This window comes from Rattus norvegicus, chromosome 3 (assembly GCF_021556685.1).
Source record: "Rattus norvegicus strain SHRSP/BbbUtx chromosome 3, alternate assembly SHRSP_T2T, whole genome shotgun sequence".
In the NCBI taxonomy this organism is placed as follows: Eukaryota; Metazoa; Chordata; class Mammalia; order Rodentia; family Muridae; genus Rattus; species Rattus norvegicus.
This window is the reverse complement of record NC_141536.1, coordinates 14,089,999-14,108,133: the sequence shown is the minus strand read 5'-3', so window position 1 is coordinate 14,108,133 and position 18,135 is coordinate 14,089,999. Positions and strand designations below refer to the sequence as shown.

Sequence of the window (18,135 nt, the reverse complement as noted above, 5' to 3'; positions counted from 1 at the left end):
GCACCCACACTAAGGGATGGAGTACTGCTTGTGCTACAGTGAATCCTGAAAACTTGATAGTGACTCTCCGTGTGTCATGTGATTCCATCTACACGAAATGGCCTGAAGAAAGGGCTCTATAGACAGAAAGTAGAGTAATCATTCCCGGGAGTGGCTGGAGAGGCTGAAGAGGAGTTGGGGGTGATGAAAACTGTAGACGGGGTTCATTTGAGAGATGGTAAAAATGTCCTCAGTGTGCATCTGCTGGCTATGTGACTCTGCGAATACAAGATACTGAGAAGCAAAGTATAAGATTTATCTCCTTGCTTTGTGCTTGTGAGTGAGTGTGAGTGTGCGTATGTGAGTGTGTGTATGAATGTGTGTGAGTGTGTGTGTATACAACTTGTTTTTCCACCTTGTGTGTGTGTGTGTGTGAGTGTGAGTGTGTCTGTGGCTCCTCAGGATATGTCTACCTTGTTTTAAGATATTATTACTATTAGTATTATTATTATTTACTGTCTTTTGAGACAGAGTTTCTTTGTGTAGTCCAGGCTGTCCTGGAACTTGCTTTGTAGATCAGGCTGGACTTGAACTCAGAAATCTGTCTGCTTTTACCTCACCAGTGCTGGGATTAAAGGCATGCACCACCACAGCCTGGCTTCCACCTCCTTCCTTCCTTCCTTCCTTCCTTCCTTCCTTCCTTCCTTCCTTCCTTCCTTTCTCCCTCCCTCTATTCCTCCCTCCCTCCCTCCCTTCCTTCTTTCTTTCTGCTGTATTTTTTAAAGAATTATTTATTTATTCTATATAAGTACACTGTCACTCTCTTCATACACACCAGAAAAGGGCATCGGATCCCATTACAGATGGTTGTGAGCCACCATGTGGTTGCTGGGAATTGAACTCAGGACCTCTGGAAGAGCAGTCAGTGCTCTTAACCACTGAGCCATCTCTCCAGCCCTGTATTTTTAATTTTTTAATTTTTTTTCTGGAGCTGGGGACCGAACCCAGGGCCTTGCACTTGCTAGGCAAGCGCTCTACCACTGAGCTAAATCCCCAACCCCTGCTGTATTTTTTAAAACTTTCTTTTCATTTTTATGTGCATTGTTTTCTTGCCTACACATTTGTCCATGTGGGCACGTCAGAATGCCCTGGAACTAGGGTTACAGACAGTTGTGAGCCGCCATGTGGGTGCTGGGAATTAAACCCAGGTCCTCTGGCAGAGCACCGAGTGCTGAGCCATCTCTGCAGCCCTCCCACCTTGTTCCTTAAGACAGGTTCTCTCACTGGGACCTAGGCTGGGCCGGCTGGCTACTGTGCTCCGAAGAGTACATCCTCATGCCGCTCCTGTATGCGGTGTCTCTGCATCCTTACTGCTGAGGCTGCAAGCCAGTGCCACACAGCTAGCTTTTTACATGGCCTTTGGGGATTGACCTCAGGTCTCAGGCCTGTGTGATAAGCAAATTGACTGACGGAGCCATTTCCCCAGGCCCTGTGGATTACATCTTTTAAAAAAAAATGTGGGTTTTTTTTAAGCCACCAGCTGCTGAGATGCATTCCATTGAGCAAGCTTTTCCCCAGCAAGTCTGCGCCTCCATCCCTACCCCACCCAACCCCTTCCTACGCTGCTAATAGTTACTCCCCACTAGGCAGCCCTTGGGCTCATCTGGTCCTAGCTCCTAGAGGCAAACCCTGACACTGGAGTCTGTCCAAGAAGGACTGCCCACCCCCTCTGTCAACAGTGGGTATGAGCAGAGTCCCCCACATCCTGGAGCTCCGGCCTCACCTCCTGGTGAGGATGTAGGCCTCTGATGCCAGGCGACCCCAATTGGTGGGTGCGCTGGATCCTTCCTGAAGATTTGCCTGAAAGAACAGAGGAAAAACTGAGGCTCATTTTGGAAAGATCAAGGTTTACAGCGGCTAGCTGACTGGGCAGACTTGTATAATTGTCAATATTGTACAAATGCACAAGGCTAACCATGACAGCAGCACTCTCTGAGCAGGGTCCCTGCTTATGGTAAGTGCAGTGACCCTGCCCACCATTGGGAACCCACTGTCTGCTCAACATAGATTTGCTCTTTGCAAACAATGTCTTTCTCCATCAGTAAGAGACCCAGTGTGAGCATCAAGCATCCACACCATGGGTTAGGGGCAGGGCTGGGGCAAAGACTCCTATACGGGCTCCAGGGGAAGCAGGGTTGGGGGACCACGGTACCAGAAATGAGAGAGCTGAGGCTGCACGCAGGACCTCCTCCTCTGAGGAACGCAGCGTCTCCCCCAGCTCTGCCAGCTGGTTGCAGGTCTTCTGAGCTCCAGCCTGGGCACAGTGTGCGTTCCCTCTCAGCACCTGCAGCTGCTCCCAAGTGGCCTTCACAGACTCCTCCAGGCCCACCATCTGCTCCAGGAAGGTCCCCCGGGCCTCTGTGGGAAGCCAGTGATCCGGAATCTCACTGACTGAGATTCCACACGAAAGACCCCTCACTCGGGTTTCTATCTGAGACCCCCACCTGCCTGGGCACAGCTGGATCCCCAGAGCCACTCTGCCCCCTGCTACCAGTACGCCAAAGGAGAAATCTGCCCATTTTATAGCTGTTAAGGTTGAGGCTCAGGGAAGGCAAACCGGGACTTGTAGACCCTTTGGACCCACATGGACATCTCCAGAATCTGAGCTGGCAGTTGAGTGCTGTGACTATCACTGAGGCTCACGTGGGGCCATCCAACTGCCCTCTCATTTGATGCTTCGCCCTGCTCACCTTCCGCCAGCCGCTGAAGCACGGCTGCTTGCAAAAGGCTGTACAAAGTGATCAGCTCAGTTTCAACATTCTGCGAATTTTCTGTACCCCAAGGCCACATTCCACCTGGCCGAGTGACAGGTCTGCTTTTCTTAGTTACTAATCGTTTGAAATGTGCCAAGCACTGGCTGGAGATACGGTCACAAGCTCACAGGCCAAGAACCAAAACCCCAGAGTACTCCACCCATTCAGCACCTGGAACAGCGCCCCGGGCGTGCAAAGTGTGTGGTTAACCGGTTACAAGAATGAAGCCAGACCAGGTTTACCTTGAGCTTACAGTCAGTGCAGGGGAGGAGGCAGGGGACAGAGACCCATGTCAATGTCAATGTCATTACAGTTGGGTTAGGGACATGGGAGAAGAGGCCTGTGGGGTACCACAGGTATACTGAGAGATACCACATTATCCAACTAGACCAGGCTCTCCTAGCTCCCTCACCTCCCAGTGTGCCCTCCTCTGTACCTTGAAATAGGTGGTGACCTTGGTAGACATCCCCCCGAGGGGCTTCTCCCTGCAGAATGTCTAGTGGTCCCCAGGGGCTGCCACACTCGGACCCCTGAAGCCACCCCTCCATCAGCATCAGCCTGGTCTTCAGCTTGGCTGCCTGCAGGGAACAGTTGGGAAGGGAATCTCTATGAGACCAGGATGTCTAGGTGCTGTGTACTGCCCTTGGCTTCTGCCTGGTGCATCCTCTCCTTGGATTCTCCCCTTCCAATCCCACATGCACCTCAGCGCTAAGGGCTCACCAACCCCAAGGACCTCTCTTGCTAACCTCACCGTCTAACTCTGCTCTCACAGTCTAGCACCTGCTGACACCTTGCCAGCCACACTCCTGCCCTACAGAGGGAGGGAAAAGGAGTCCCATAGAGATGTGTGTGCATGAGTGCACATGTATGCATATGTACTCTTATGTGTGCATGTGTGTACATGTTTGAATGGGCAGGTACATGTGCGTACACATATGTGTATAGAGGTCAGAGGCCATCCTTGGAAATTGCTCCTGTTTAGAAACCACTGACTTTGCTGGGTTATGTTTGTTTTTGTTTTTAAACAGAATCCTTCACTGGCCTAGAGCTCATCAAGTGATCTCTGCTGACTGGCCAGCAAGCCAAGGGGGTCTGGTTGTCTTTGCCTTCCTAGCCTCTGGAGGCCATTGCTTCCCCTTTTCATGGTTTCTGGGTCCTCACGCTTGCACGATGAGCTCTCTTCTAGCCCCATGCATAGTTTTGTCTGTCCTGTTTCTAGGGCTTGGCACACTGTGCAGGTGCTGTGGGCACATGCTGCAGGCTGTGCTGTGTTGAGACCATGCTTTTACCATGTGCACAGCAGCTGCATTTATGCTGCGTGTAACAGGAGCCAGCTGTGACGTGGGTGTCTGCCTGCCATGACTCAATGCACTTTGCAGTCACACCAAGCAGAGGGCCAGGTCCGACTTCTGGCCCCAGATCCAAAGCCCCCAGTGCTCAGACAGAGCCTAGACTTTCTGCGCCTTTTGTAATCTCATTTGGAAGAAGAAGAAAAAAAAACTGTTCTAGGCAGGGGAGGCCACATGGTAGCTTAGTTTACCCAGCGGTGCAAAATGCATGCTGTCCTGCAGAAATAGAAATGTCAGGGTACAGGGACCTGGCCTGCTTGCACCATGAGCTTATAGCTATAGCTCAGGATGGACCACTTCCTTCTACATCACCTTGTGTTCTCAGAGCCACATTGGGCCCAGGAGGCTCGGAACTAGCTATTTTGGAGTTGGATATTAAATCTTCCAAGGTTGCCCTCTGTTTGAACAAGAGAACGAATGAGGAGGGGGGTTCCCCCAGGCTGACCTGTCATCTCATCCCTACTGAGTTGGACAAATAGGACCTTGGCTCTGGGAGGGTAGGAAGGGATATGATAAGAGCCACCTCTGGTTCATCTGAGACAGGGGGACCAAATGAAGGCTGGGCGGATTGAAATGAGGAGTCTGGAACTCAGGAGAAGGTGGCCAGTGCAAATACAGACTTGAGGTCTGTGAACGACCAGGCAGCTTCTGGGCCATGGCATGTGGCTGGTGTTCCACGGAGATGTGAGATCGATCTGAAGGTGGGTGGGTCTAGGTATAGCAACTTACCTCCTCCTTCACTAGAGCATAGCAGGTGGGGCACTCTTGGCAGCCTGTGTCACCATCCACGAGGAAGAAATTGTCCTGGCAGCGGTCACATTTATAGCCCACGAAGCCAGGCCGGCACACACACGTGCTGTTCTCATGGCACTGGGGTGAGGCAGCACCCAGTGGGGAACACCTACAGTCTGGGGGACAGCAGCTATGGGGACCCAACTCATCTCCCACCCCCGAAGCTGAATTCCCACAACCCCTGAGTGTCCGCAAATGCAGACTCCAGAGCTCCACACTGAAGACTAATAAGAAGGTTAGAGCCGGCAACCTTCCCTTGAATTCCATTTATTGCAACGTTCCCAGGGACCCAGAACTACCAAAACAGTGGCTGTACACGCACAGAAACTGTGGCTCACATGTGACCTGCTGTCTGCAGACGTACAGGGCTCAGTGGTCACATTAGAGGTGCCACTAGGACCTCGCATTCCTCACGCTCCTGCACTCCAAGTTCTCAAGGCCCAGTATCAGATTAGTATCTTCCCCACCATACTTGTTTCTTGTTTGTCACCCCCAGCAAGAGACCTTGGCCCTGCCCTCCCTCAGCCCACCAGGACCCAGCCTGCTCACCTCGGCAGCCCTTGATGGAGAAGCCAAAGAAACCCAGCTGGCATCTGTCACAGGCTTGGCCGGTGACACCGGGTCGACAGGGGCACTGGCCAGTCTTGGGGTGGCACTTGTTCTCCAAGGAGCCCAGTGGGTGACATTTGCAGCTGTAACAAGAAGCAAGAATGAGGGGTTGATCAGGCTACCCCCGTAACCCAGCCACTAATAACTATAGAGATGCCCTAGGACACAGGACACAGGGGGAAAAAAAAGAACCAAAAAACCAAAATGGCCACAGGCACAGATCTACAGATCTGGTAAGTCACTGTGAAGTTCGCACACACAGAAGGCTCCAAGGAGCTGCACAAGGGAGACTCCCCTCAGCCTCTCCCTGGAGTCTTCCTTTGAAGCTGAGACATCCTTCTCAGGTGCCGCTGTGGTCAAAAAGTCACCCAGTGATAGGTGTTACTGAGATGAGAATCAGAGCAAAGCAGCCACCTGCCCACATGGCCAGCTCCTGGGCAGTTCTTGGCCTGTGTCCTGGGCTGGCAGAGCCACGCGTCTGATACCAAGAGACAGAGCTTTTGTACCCTTTGGTGAAGGGCACGGTGTATCTGGAAGTGCACCCGAGATGACACATTCCAGACCAGGGCTGTCCCTGAGGCTCCATGGTGCCCTCCTCCCCCTGGCAAGACACCCAGGGTGCTCACTGCCTACCTCTGGCAGCCCCTCCCAGGCTGGAGGTCGTAGAAGCCAGGGCTGCAGCGGCTGCAATCCCTCCCGGTGACGTAAGGCAGGCAGGCACACTGGCCAGTCGCTGGGTTGCAGGTCTTCTGACTGCTTGAGCCCCTCGGGTCACAGCTGCAGGCTGGGAGTTGCAGGAACGGATGTTAGAATCATCTACTTAAACTTTAGGGGGTATAGGCAGAATCTGAGGGAGCCCCAGAGATGACCGTCAATCAGACCAGGTTCCTGAGACCCTCTTGGGGAAGCTTGAAGGACAAGCTCAACTCTCAGCCCCATTTGCCGTCTTTGGTGAGCCAGGCCAGAAAATTGGGGAGTGGGATGTTCTCCTGTGTCTGCCTCCAGCCTGCAGGCTGGAGGCAAGGCCGGAGATGTGGTCCCTGATCACAGGCAGAGCCTGACAGCTCTCTCTGGAGCCACATACTTCTGCTCCCCCAGTAACCGCAGCGTAGCATCCTTTTTGATGCCAGAGCAGGGTTTCGGGGAGACAGCTCCATACTGCGGGACAGTGAGGCGTGGATGACAACGCCATGTGAGAAATGGTTCTGAGGGCATCTGATCAGTGTGAAAGCTGAACTGCTGATGCCGGACTTCCAGGAGCCTGATTCAGGCAGATGCAGGCTGTGGCCCTGTGGCAGGCACGAGGCTGAGTGCTACCCAGGCAGGTGGGGGTGGGTGAGGGTGGGGGGTGAGAGAAAGTCTTGACCTTACCATCCTTGCACCAGCCTCATGTGCTAACTACGCGGATATGAGAAAAGCTCTGAATTATTAATGTAGAGTGAAAGTGTGGGACGAGAGCTTATGAGATGACAGGACTGAAGGGGCCTTGGGGAAGAACAAAATCCCAGTGCTTTTCAGAGAACAGAGAAGGCAAGAGACCTGCCTAAGGCTGCCCAGCCAAGCAGAGGGGCCAGCTGGTTTGGTGGCTTTCTCAGCTATCCTGTCTGGGTCCCGAATGAGGACAGTGGTTCCCACGCCTCATCCCACGGGTCTGGGATTTTGGGTACTCACGAGCACATTTGTCCGCAGGCCTCGTGGCCAAGGCACTCCCATAGAAACCCTCCTGACAGTGCTCGCAGTGGGCCCCTGTTGTGTTGTGCAGACAGCGCAGACAGCGGCCAGAATGAGGATCGCAGTTGCCCACAGCATTGAGATCCACGTTCCTGCTGCACTGGCATCGGCGGCAGGGCTGGGGAGCTCCAGAGAGTCCTAGGGGATCTCCGAAGAAGCCATCTTCACAGCTCTCACAGCGTCGTCCTGTGCACGGGAGGGGCAGGAGGTTTGCAGCACTGGCCAGCGGCACTCACAAGCATGCCATATAGCTATCACACAGCTTAGCCTCTGGCTGAGGCTAAGTGGGGTCTCTGGTTCAAGGTGGCCTACAATCGGGTTCTAGAGCACTGCCCATTGGCAGCATGGCCCTGGGCAAGCCACTGTGCCTTCCCAATTCCAAGCTCCTCGTTTCTATAGCGAGGAGAGCTTTGTAGCTGCCCCAAAGCAGTGCTGAGGGCCCTCTGGAGGTTATCTGTGCAGAGCCCTGACTACTGATGCAGGTACCAAAGTGTCTACCTTCCTCCTTTGTCTCTTCACCAGCATCTTCCTCAGCATCCCTTGGACTTTGGTCAGGCTCAACCCAGATGTCCAGGGAAGCTGTATGCTACTCTCTCCCAAGGCCTCTGTGTGTGTGTGTGTGTGTGTGTGTGTGTGTGTGTGTGTGTGTGTGTGTGTGTGTGTAGAGGCTATGGAAATCCTTGATCTGTAAGTCGCCCCAGGCCCGCCCCCTGAGGGTGGTTCTCTCCGGCAGCAGCAACTGCTCCTGTGATGTCCTCTCTTAGGAATGTCCCCCCCACCATGCAAGCATCTCTCACTGTTCACTCTCACTGGCTGGGTTTAGTGGGGGTCAGAAATGAGGACAGGTTAGAAATAGAGGGCCAGAATGATGCTGGTGGGTGCAGAGTCCAACTGTGGGACACCCCCACCACCACAACTGGCCCTGTGTTCCCTGATGGAGTTTGTCCACACAACTGTAGGGCTACTGGAAAACAGGAAGCTGCTTTCAGAACAGGCCCCAGGGGAGCAGGATATGCTACAAAACCATTCAGTGCAGACACTAATCCCACAGGACGCCATATACTGAATAGCGCAGAAGGACAGCGCTCGCTCGCTTCTCCTTAGAGGAAACGAAATCAGAGACATAGTCAAATAGTAGTGAGAAGTGGGTGAGGGCCGGGGAGCTTGGAGGACGGCTCAGTGGGCACGGAGCTCACTGGGGTGGATGGTGGCAGGGAACAGCACACGATGCCAGGGCCCCTTAGGCCAATGAATCACACACTTAAGATGATGTTCCAGGAGGACAGTTTTATGGTATGGGTTTTATTATGATAAAGAATTAATGATGTAATATACCGATAGCCATTTAATTGTCCACTTTAAGTGGGTGACTTTGTGGGGCATTGCCTGGGCCTCAAATGCTGTTAAAAGTGCTCTGAAGAAAGAGCAGGGGTGGGGGTTCCTGTGGCAGGAGTGGGAGCAGGAGGGGATGGAACCTGGGGGTAGAGGGCTGTTTTCCTTGTGTTACCTGACGCAAAAAAGGGAAAAGCTGAAAAGTACTCCCCCCCCGTGTGTGTGTGTGTGTGTGTGTGTGTGTGTGTGTGTGTGTGTGTGTGTGTGTGTGTTTACAGGCACGTGTATGTGTGTGAAGGCCAGAGATCGATGTTGTGTATCAGTATCAATCAATCTCCACCTTGTGTTTTGAGACGAGGTCTCTCACTTAACCTGAGCCCCACTGCTCCTGCTAGACTGGCTAGCTAGCAAGCTCCCAGGATCCCCCCCCCACCTCTGCCTCCCCGGTGCTGAGAGGACAGACGTGTGCCCTGAACCTGGTTTATATGTGTCTCAGACTCAGGTCATCCGGTTTCTTCAGCCTCGCTTCCCAAGCTGAGCCTTCCTTTGAGACATGAAAACCTCTGTATTGAGGTTTTCCACCTTCGCAGGGAGGACCCCAGGTCCCTTGACTTCATCTCAAGCCATGAGTAAAGCTCTAAAGCCAAGGTTCTGTTATACATGGCCAAGGCCCCAGTCTTCAGTAAATCTTCAGCATCCTGGGGCTTTGACAAAGAGACTCTGTCCCCAGAATTCATGTTTGCCCTTCCTGGGGCCAGGCTCTTCCCCACCTATCATACCGTAACCTCCACTAGAGCCAGGGTAGGATCAGGGCAGCAGGCTTGGTCCTTCTGGGGAATAGAGCACAAGCCACTCACCTCTCTGACCAGGGGGGCAGTGTGTGCACACCACATCTCTACTCTCTGGGATGGTCGTGCAGGCTGATTGGCCAGGGCATGGACAGGGCTGGCAATCATCAGCGTGGCCTGAGAAGGCGTTGCCGTAGAAACCTGGCATGCATCGCTCACAGGATGGACCCTCCGTGTGGTGGCCACACAGGCAGATCCCTAAGGAGTAAGACAAACACGAGTTCACTACCTCAGCCCAGAGCAATGGTTCTCAACCTTTCTAATGCTATGACTCTTTAACACAGTTCCTCACCCTGTGGTGACCCCCAACCATAAAATTATTTCCGTTGCTACTTTATAACCATGATTGTGCTACTACTGTTAGGAATTGCAACCATTTCCAGAGATAGAGGTTTGCCAAGAGGTTGGGGACTTACAGATTGAGAACCGCTCACCTAGACAGTGAGTATCCTGGTGGAGGAGCCATGGGGCACACCCTGGTAGACTAGTGAGACATCAGGGGCTTGTGGTAAATCATCCAACTCAGCCAGACGAGCCTACACACAGATGGCCCGTGTGATCTGGGCAAACCATCTAACCTGCCCCTCCATGGGTAGGAGGTGTGACTCTGCCACCTACTGGCCATGTGGCCACCTTGCACCTCGGATCCCTGTCTTGGAGGATGGGGTGAATGTTACCAGAGGCCGCACCACAAATATGCCTGCAGGAGCTGATGGATAGAGTGGCAGAGCTGGTGGTGGTGGCAGTGCTTGGGTGCTTGTTTCGCTATTCCTAACTCACAGCTCTCTGCACCAATGCAAGGCACGGTTACATTGTTTCCTTTCCCTGCTCCTGTGTTCTCTTCACCTTGAGGGACCCACCTAAAGGGAGACACAGGCTCCCGCCTCCAGCCTTGGGGGAGACTCTCTCTGTACAGGAACTATGATTTCGTACAGGTTATTGGTATGGGAACTCTGTTCTGCCTCCTGGTACTGGGAAGATGGAGGATATCACAGACCCCCTTCTCCATCCAGCAACCTCTGGCGTCTCCTCAGAGCCTAGGGTCCTGACTCACCATGGAGACCCAAGAGCAGCCCTACGGGGACAACCAGTAGTGTCCAGCCAGGGCTGTGAGGAGAATGGAAGGGAACTTCATTCCCTAGGTGAGCGGAGCCAGGGAGTACTTTTGCCTTGGCTCACACCTTCAGGCTTGATTTTCAGACCAGCTGATCTACCCATTTCACAGATGAAGGCTTGCTTATGTGGAATGAAAAGTTGTGGCAAAGTCAAGGGCTCCGTGGGGTGGGGGGGGGGGGTAAAAAAAAACCAGTTCCATCTCATGAGGAGATTTTGTTTCCCCAGTAGGAGCTGCAGGGAGCATTATCCGGGAAAGGATTGCAAGGCCTCATCTAGGCTCAATTGGTGCTGTCTGCCAGGCACAGAACCTATGCATAATGATCTATGTATCAGAGATCCCACCTATCCTGGGAGGCAGTGGGGTGAAAAGCCTGTGATACCCCGGCACACCAGATGACCTACGGTGAGGTTTCCGCATCTCTATTGATGTGAGGAATACCTCTATTGAATGACACTGCCATCCCAAGCTGGTGGGAGGAGTGACTCTGTCACCTACAGGTCATGAGGTCATCCCACACCTCAGGTTCCTGTTTTGGATAGGACATCAGGGAGAAAGAGGAAGATATTATCTTATTACTTCCCTATCTGTCTCTCCCAGGAAAAGAGCCCACGGCTCACCTGGTCAGCCTCCCCTGAACTTCAGTGCAAAGAAGGCTCTATTTTTTGTTTTTTTTTTAATGTCTAGACAATTCCTGACCTTCATGTACTTTGCCTCCATGGCCTGGGCTGTGTATACACTATTGCTGTCTGTACTGTATAGATGGGGACATTCAGGGAGGGAAGTGACTTTTCCAAGACCACAGCCATGATGCAGTGGCTGTGGTGGACACCCATAAGCTGCTGTCATCTGTATGGCTCTCTGAATGTCTTTCTTCTGCTGCATCTTGTGCATTCTCACAGCACCTGCTAGGAAGCAAGGCCCTCACGAGTCTTTCCCAGGGCCCACCGGGTGGCAGTGGGCGGATGCTGCAGAGAGGCTGGCTGAAAGGCCCCGAAGGCACATCCTGGCCCCTAGGTTCCAATCAGGCTTTTTGTTGCAAGAGGAGAAACCCCAGGGAACAGGGCAAGGACAAAGCAGTGCCTGTGTCCCCCAAGGACCATCTGTGAGGACCAGTCTTCATCCCACTGTGTTGACATAGCCCAGGGAGCCTTGGAATGGGATTCTGGGGACTTACCTGTGTTGGGGTCACAGGTTCCATGCTGGTTGCAGGTGCAGGGGATGCAGTTGGTATAGGGACCCCCATGAGGTATTTCTCTTTTGTATCCCAGAGCACAGAATTCACAGAACTGGCCCGTGTATCCCTGGGGACATAAGCAGGTCTCCACCCAAGAGGCTGGTGGGGCAAGCCCACGCTGAGGCCGGGCCGATGTGAGATGGACTTCACACAAGAGCACGTGGCCTGCAGAATGAGACGCAAAGGGGAGACCTACATTCATGTCCAGCCGACGCTTTCCGAGAGCCTACGAGAGAGGCCCAGGCATACAAAGGCAGCCTGGGAGTTGACTGTTACATTTGTTTGTTTGTTTGGTTTTTTTTTGAAACAGGGTCTTTGCTGTATAGCCCCATGCAGTCTTCAAACTTGCATTCCTCTGGCTTTGACCTCTCGAGTGCTGGGATTACAGGCATGAACCACCGCTCCGCCAGGCTTCAAGAGTAATTTTAAAATCAATAGTCAAAAAAATCAAGGGCAAAGGAAACGGATGCTTTTTAGATCAAGAAATAGATAAGGGACCACGGGGAGGTCAGTGTTAGAATGCACACTTAGCATGGGCAAAGTGTGCAGACAGAAGCAAGATTGCAAGATGAGCTCACCTGGAGCCTCGGGGCGGCTCAGCGGGTTAAGAAACCAAGCTGACAAACCTGATGGCATGAGTTCAATTCTCAGGATCCCACAAGTTGTCCTCTGACCTCCACACATGTGGCCCATGTAGGGGTATGTGCCCATAAGTATACAGATATACAAGTGAATAAATACTGTTCTGTTTTTTTTAAAGATGTATTTATTCATTATGTATAACTACACTGTAGCTGTCTTCATACGCACCAGAAGAAGGCATCAGATTCTACTACAGATGGTTGTGAAACACCATGTGGTTGCTGGGATTTGAACTCAGGACCTCTGGAAGAGCAGCTAGTGCTCTTAACCACTGAGCCAACTCTCCAGCCCTACTGTTCTGTTTTTAAAACTTGCCCGGCTTGGTGGCACATGAGTTCAAGTCTCTTTAAATTTCAAACCCAGCCTCATCTACTTAGTAAGTTCCAGACAGGACAGGGCTACGCAGTCCAACACCTACAATTCCTACCACTTGGGAGTCAGAGGTAGGAAGATCAGGAGTTCAAGTCCAGCGAGACCCTGTCCTTAAAAACAGTTGGGTGAATTTAGAATTCTTAGCCGCTTAGGAAGTGGCTGCGTTGCAGTACCACTGTTAGCCAGCAGGGTGAGCAGTGCTCACAGAAAGATGTGGCGGAGGGATGGGGTGGTGCAGGATGTGTATCTGCTTCCTAGAGTTGTTCTTCCCCAGGACTTTCTGCTCCCTGCAGTGCAGTCCCTGCCTCTGTCCTCAGACACACCTCTGCTGCCTTGTGCAAGTGTCCTGATTCCTCAACCTCAGAGTTGGTGCTGGGAGAACTCCACGGACAACACAGGGCCGGGACCCATTGTTAAGGAGGTGTATTGTCAACTTCCTACCAGAGTGGCCCAGGCCTTGGCCACTGGTCCAGATGCTCAGAGTGGTCAGATTGGAAAGCAGGCGCTGGAAGTGGAAGGCGGGCAGTGGAGGCTCTGCCTCTTCAGAAGTCTCCTGCAGGCTGAAAAGGACAGAAGGTCAGCGGGACAGCCTGATGGAGGGTCAGGTGGTGCCAAGACGCTGGGGTCCTCAGGAGCCTCCCAGGGTGCCTGGCCCTCAGAGACCACTCTGCCTACCACCCCACTCCCATCTCTCAGGACCGGGAGGCCACTTACAGGAACTGGAGCTGAACTCGTCCTGGCTGCCTGGTGTCCTGAGAGCTGGGTAGATTGGAGGGTTTCAGAGCCAGAGATAAACCTGCCCCCTCCAGTCTCAGCTGCATAGGAGGTGGGGAGCCCCCGGGGGGTACTTGGAGGGTCAGTATGAGTGGCTGTCCATAGCTGAGTCTCTGGTCTCCCAGGAACTTCTCTGAAGATAACAGGGAAGAGCTTTGGTATCTCCATATGCTTAACTTGATTCTAGCATCTGTAATTTTACTGTCTGTCTGTCTGTCTGTCTGTCTGTCTATCTATCTATCTATCTATCTATCTATCTATCTATCTATCTATCTATCTAAATAGCTATCATTTAAATGTAGGAGTGCTCTGTCTGCATGTACACCTACATTCCAGAAGAGGGCATCAGATCCCTTTAAGCCACACATGTGGTTGCTGGGAATTGAACTCAGGACCCCTGGAAGAGCAACCAAAGTTTTTAATTTTTTGGTTCTTTTTTTTTTTTTTTCGGAGCTGGGGACTGAACCCAGGGCCTTGCGCTTCCTAGGTAAGCGCTCTACCACTGAGCTAAATCCCCAGGCCACAACCAAAGTTTTTAAACAGCTGAGCCATCTCCCCAGCTCCTGGCATCTGTACTGATGGCAACAATTGACCATCCAAGCACAGAGTGCCTGCAATGGGTAGAAAAACCCAAGGCCAGGGCTGGGGAGATGGCTCAGTGGTTAGAGTGCTTGACACAAGAAGGACGGAACCAGAGTTTGGATTCCCAGAACCCACGTTAAGTGCTGCATGTGAATGGCGGCCCCGCTGTAATTCCAACCTCAGAAAGTAGAGGAAGGAGTTCCCTAGACAAGCTGGCTAGTGGGGGACTGGCCTTATCAGCGAGCTCTGGGTTCGACTGAGACATCCTGCCTCAATAAATGAGGTGGGAGAGATGATTTCTGACATCAACTTTTGGCCTCCCCATGCACTTGTGCCCATACACACAATTGTGCCCACTCCTACGCAAACACACATCAACACACACACACACACGCCCACACCCCCAAACACTACACACACACACACACACACACACACACACACACACACACACACACACGGTATTTTGATGACTTCACATATGCTGCGGTCTGACTGAGAAATCAATACACAAAGGTGTCCCCAAGCCCAATCCCTGGGGTCTAAGCAGAGGTGATTTGACCAGGTCAAAAAAGGATTAAGACTGCAGATGGATTGGGGTGTTCGTCCACTGGCCGTGGAGTAGGGAACTCTATTGGATTATCCAGTAAGGTCGGGGGCAGCTCCAGGGAGGAAGAGGCAGAGGTCAGTTGTGATCACCTCTGAAGGTGTGTGTGGGGAGGACACGGAGGGAGACACAGCCCCGTGATGTGATGCCCAGTCTGTGCTTCGGGTTTCCAAAACACTAAGAGAGTAAACGTATGTGTTCTCAGGCACCGAGGCCATGGCTGCTTGTGCTGAAAAGGAATCCTTCTAGGAAGGTGTTAAGAGGTGGGAATTCGGTCTGATTGTGGTGTAAGGGTGGGGTATCTGGAAGACCACTAGGACGGAGTGAAATGGCTAGAGTGGGGTCCCCATGGTTGAATCTGGGTGGGGGACTTTAGCCCTGTGCCGCCTCAGGACTATTGGCTAGAAGGCTACCACAAGGTACACACCTTGACCTTGACCAGGAACCGAAATGAACTCTGTCTCTTAGAATCCACCCACTCTAAAGAACTGTAGTATTAGCAGCAGGCAGAGACCTGGGTGGTGTGACCAGTAGGGACGGTTACCTACCTGGGGCTGAGAGTTCCTCCCCTCCTCGCAGGCCCAGGAGGATCCCGCTCTGGCTCCATTGCAGAGGACGCTCTGACACCTCTGTGCTTCTGGCCTGCCAGCCATCAGCTCCTAAACATCACACATAAAATATTCACCCCAACAGTGAGAGACCTGAATGTTGGCCTGCAGTGACAAGTTCCAGCAGGGCTCTAAAGTCGGAGGGAGTTTGAGGCCAAGCTGGGTTACATAAGGCCCTGTCCCCCGAGGTATGACCATGATTCCTCCTCCCGGACAAGCTTTGTGCAAGTTTGGCAAGAACTCTATCCGCTGAGCTACATCCCTAGCCCTCTTTATTGTCTTAGGATTCAAAAGACAAGTTTTTGACTAGTTTCAGGTCAGTCGCTGCCACGTGGTACCCTGCTTTCTGTGCGATGTCCAGCAGAGGGCCCACTGCCTCTGTATCTGGACATCCTGGAATTGATGCCCAGGCACCGGTCTTAAGACTTTAAACTGTCAGGTGTGGGGAATGTTCCAAGGAGTGTTGCTGGGCACCGGGACTCTGGTGGATTACGGAGCTTGGACTTCCACCCTTCTTGATCCGAAGACACAAGCACAGTAGCTAGAGCCAATCTCAGCTAGGCAGGATCTAGTCTGTAAAATGTGAATGAGAGACCTGCCTACGAGGATGTGGAGATTGCCCAGAACATGGAGCAGCAGTGCCTGGCATACAGAAGGTGCTTAATAGATGAAGGCCAAGAGTCGAAGTGGGAACTTAGATATACTGAGGGGACTCACTCCTGGGGTGTCCCATGGGACTCAGGGTGCCTAGCTTTTCAGTACCACCTGATGATAAAGTGCTGGACGCTGGAGGAGTGGCGCTTGGGGGAGGAACCTGGGGTAGCAGTAGGCGCTGGAAGACTCCTTTTCCCACCCTACCCACCAAGGCTGCCGGGGCATGGGACATCTTTCCAAAGGGGGCATGGTGGAAGGAGGTGTGTTGCTGTCCCCCATCCCGGCTTCCAAAGCGAGACTCGCAGGCAGGGTCATGGAACCACCCCCCGGAAGGCAGACCTCACGCACAATTACCATGGCGGAAGTCTGAGCGGATGTGGTGTTCCTGGAACCCTGAAGCAGGGGCACACACCTTGGAGTGGCCGTAACAGAAGCAGCTACTGCAGCCGGCTGGGTTGTGGGGCTGCAGGTTAAAAGTCCCAGGGCGGCATCTGTAAGAGAGTCAGGCTGGGTCAGGTGACCAAGCCAGGCTGGGACAGGACCAGCTAGACACTTAGGACTCCTGGGGAAAATTAAGAAAATGTTTTTATTTTTATTTCTCTCTTAGAATCACAAGTTACCCATGCCTGTCTTTCTGTGTCTCTGCTGTTGAGATACTGGAAGCCAAGATCAGCAGCGCCTAACTAATGTTAACAGGCTCCAGGCCGTTTCTGGATGTCTTTTCTTCTCCCGATAACATGTTTCCCTGGTCCGGTAGCTTCACCCTTGTCTCTTCTGATTTGTAAATATCTCCCTCTCCTCTCTTGTGGTCTTGACACCTTCATTTCTGTGGTTTTTTTGTCTCTTTGTTCAAGACAGGATCTCATGGTGCAACCCTGCCTGGCCTGCAGCCTTCATTGTAGACAAGATCTTCCTGCCTCTGCTTCCCGACTGCTGATCCTAGAGGTGTGCACCACCACAACAAGCTTGGGATCCTGTTGTTGTTGTTGTTTTTAATTCTTTTTTTTCGGAGCTGGGGACCGAACCCAGGGCCTTGCACTTCCTAGGCAAGCACTCTACCACTGAGCTAAATCCCCAACCCCTGTTTTTTTTTTTAAAGACAATTTTAATTTTAAAAAGTTTTATATGTATGAGTGCTTTGCTTGCATACATGTTTGTGTTCATGTCCAGAGAGGGTATTGAATCTCCCGGAATTGGAGTTTCAAGTGGTTGTTATCAGCCATGTGTGTGACAGAAACTGAACTGGGGTCCCCTGGATAAGAAGCAAGAGCTCTTAACTGCTGAGCCTTCCTTCCAGACCCCCTGTATGTATGTATGTATGTATGTATGTATGTATGTATGTATGCATGCATGTGTTTATTTTTGAGGCAATGTCTTTTTTAAAATAAACATTTATTTATTTATTATGTATACATCATACAGCTTTCTGCCTGTATGTATGCCTGCAGGCCAGAAGAGGGCATCGGATCCCATTACAGATGGTTGGGAGCCACAATGTGGTTGCTGGGAATTGAACTCAGGACCTCTGGAAGAGCAGAGAGTGCTCTTAACCTCTGAGCCATCTCTCCAGTCCGCAAGGTCTTATTTTATATCCTGGCCTGGCCTCGTGCTCATGACAACGCTCCTGTCTCAGCTTCCCAAATGACACTGGCTCTAGTTGAGTCATCATCTCCCAGCTCCAGTGTTGCCCACCAGGTTTTTGGTCTAAACAGTTCTACAGTTTAGTTGTTAGAAGTAGGGCACTGCATGAACTGGGGATAATGGCAGAGCAGGTCTGGTGCCAAGGCAAAGAGAATGGGAAGAGGCCTTCCTCCAGAAGGATCAGTGGTCTTTCGGTTAGGGTGCCTGGGTCTCACCATTCTCCTATTGCTGTCTGACGTCCTGTGCCGTCTTGTCTTTTTTTTTCTTTTAATTGGGGTCAGGGCTGGGGCGGGAGACAAGGGAAGGACCTTGGAAAGGACTGCTGCCAAGCCTGGGAGCAGTCATGAGAGCCCCCTCTCAGTTATGGGGCTGGCACAGAGCCCTAGGGCAAGCTTTTAATAAACTGTTGGTTATTCTAACAGAAAAAAGAAGAAGAAGAAGAAGAAGAAGA

General features: G+C 52.1%; 1 protein-coding gene across 2 annotated transcripts in view; it reads right to left on the bottom strand.

Moving 5' to 3' along the window:
• The window catches only part of Lamc3 (laminin subunit gamma 3), a 61,088-nt gene that overhangs the window by 19,739 nt on the left and 23,214 nt on the right, over window positions 1–18,135 (bottom strand). For both annotated transcript variants that reach the window (XR_015683094.1, NM_001107830.1), the window contains 13 exon segments: window positions 16,398–16,534; window positions 15,330–15,440; window positions 13,533–13,725; window positions 13,260–13,378; window positions 11,745–11,969; window positions 9,463–9,651; window positions 7,214–7,459; window positions 6,176–6,326; window positions 5,483–5,625; window positions 4,871–5,049; window positions 3,229–3,370; window positions 2,192–2,397; window positions 1,763–1,839 (listed from right to left, as the gene is read on the bottom strand). Coding sequence is in view for 1 of the 2 variants with exons in the window: in NM_001107830.1 (NP_001101300.1) it covers window positions 1,763–1,839; window positions 2,192–2,397; window positions 3,229–3,370; window positions 4,871–5,049; window positions 5,483–5,625; window positions 6,176–6,326; window positions 7,214–7,459; window positions 9,463–9,651; window positions 11,745–11,969; window positions 13,260–13,378; window positions 13,533–13,725; window positions 15,330–15,440; window positions 16,398–16,534 (2,118 nt within the window). In the remaining variant the exon portion in view is untranslated.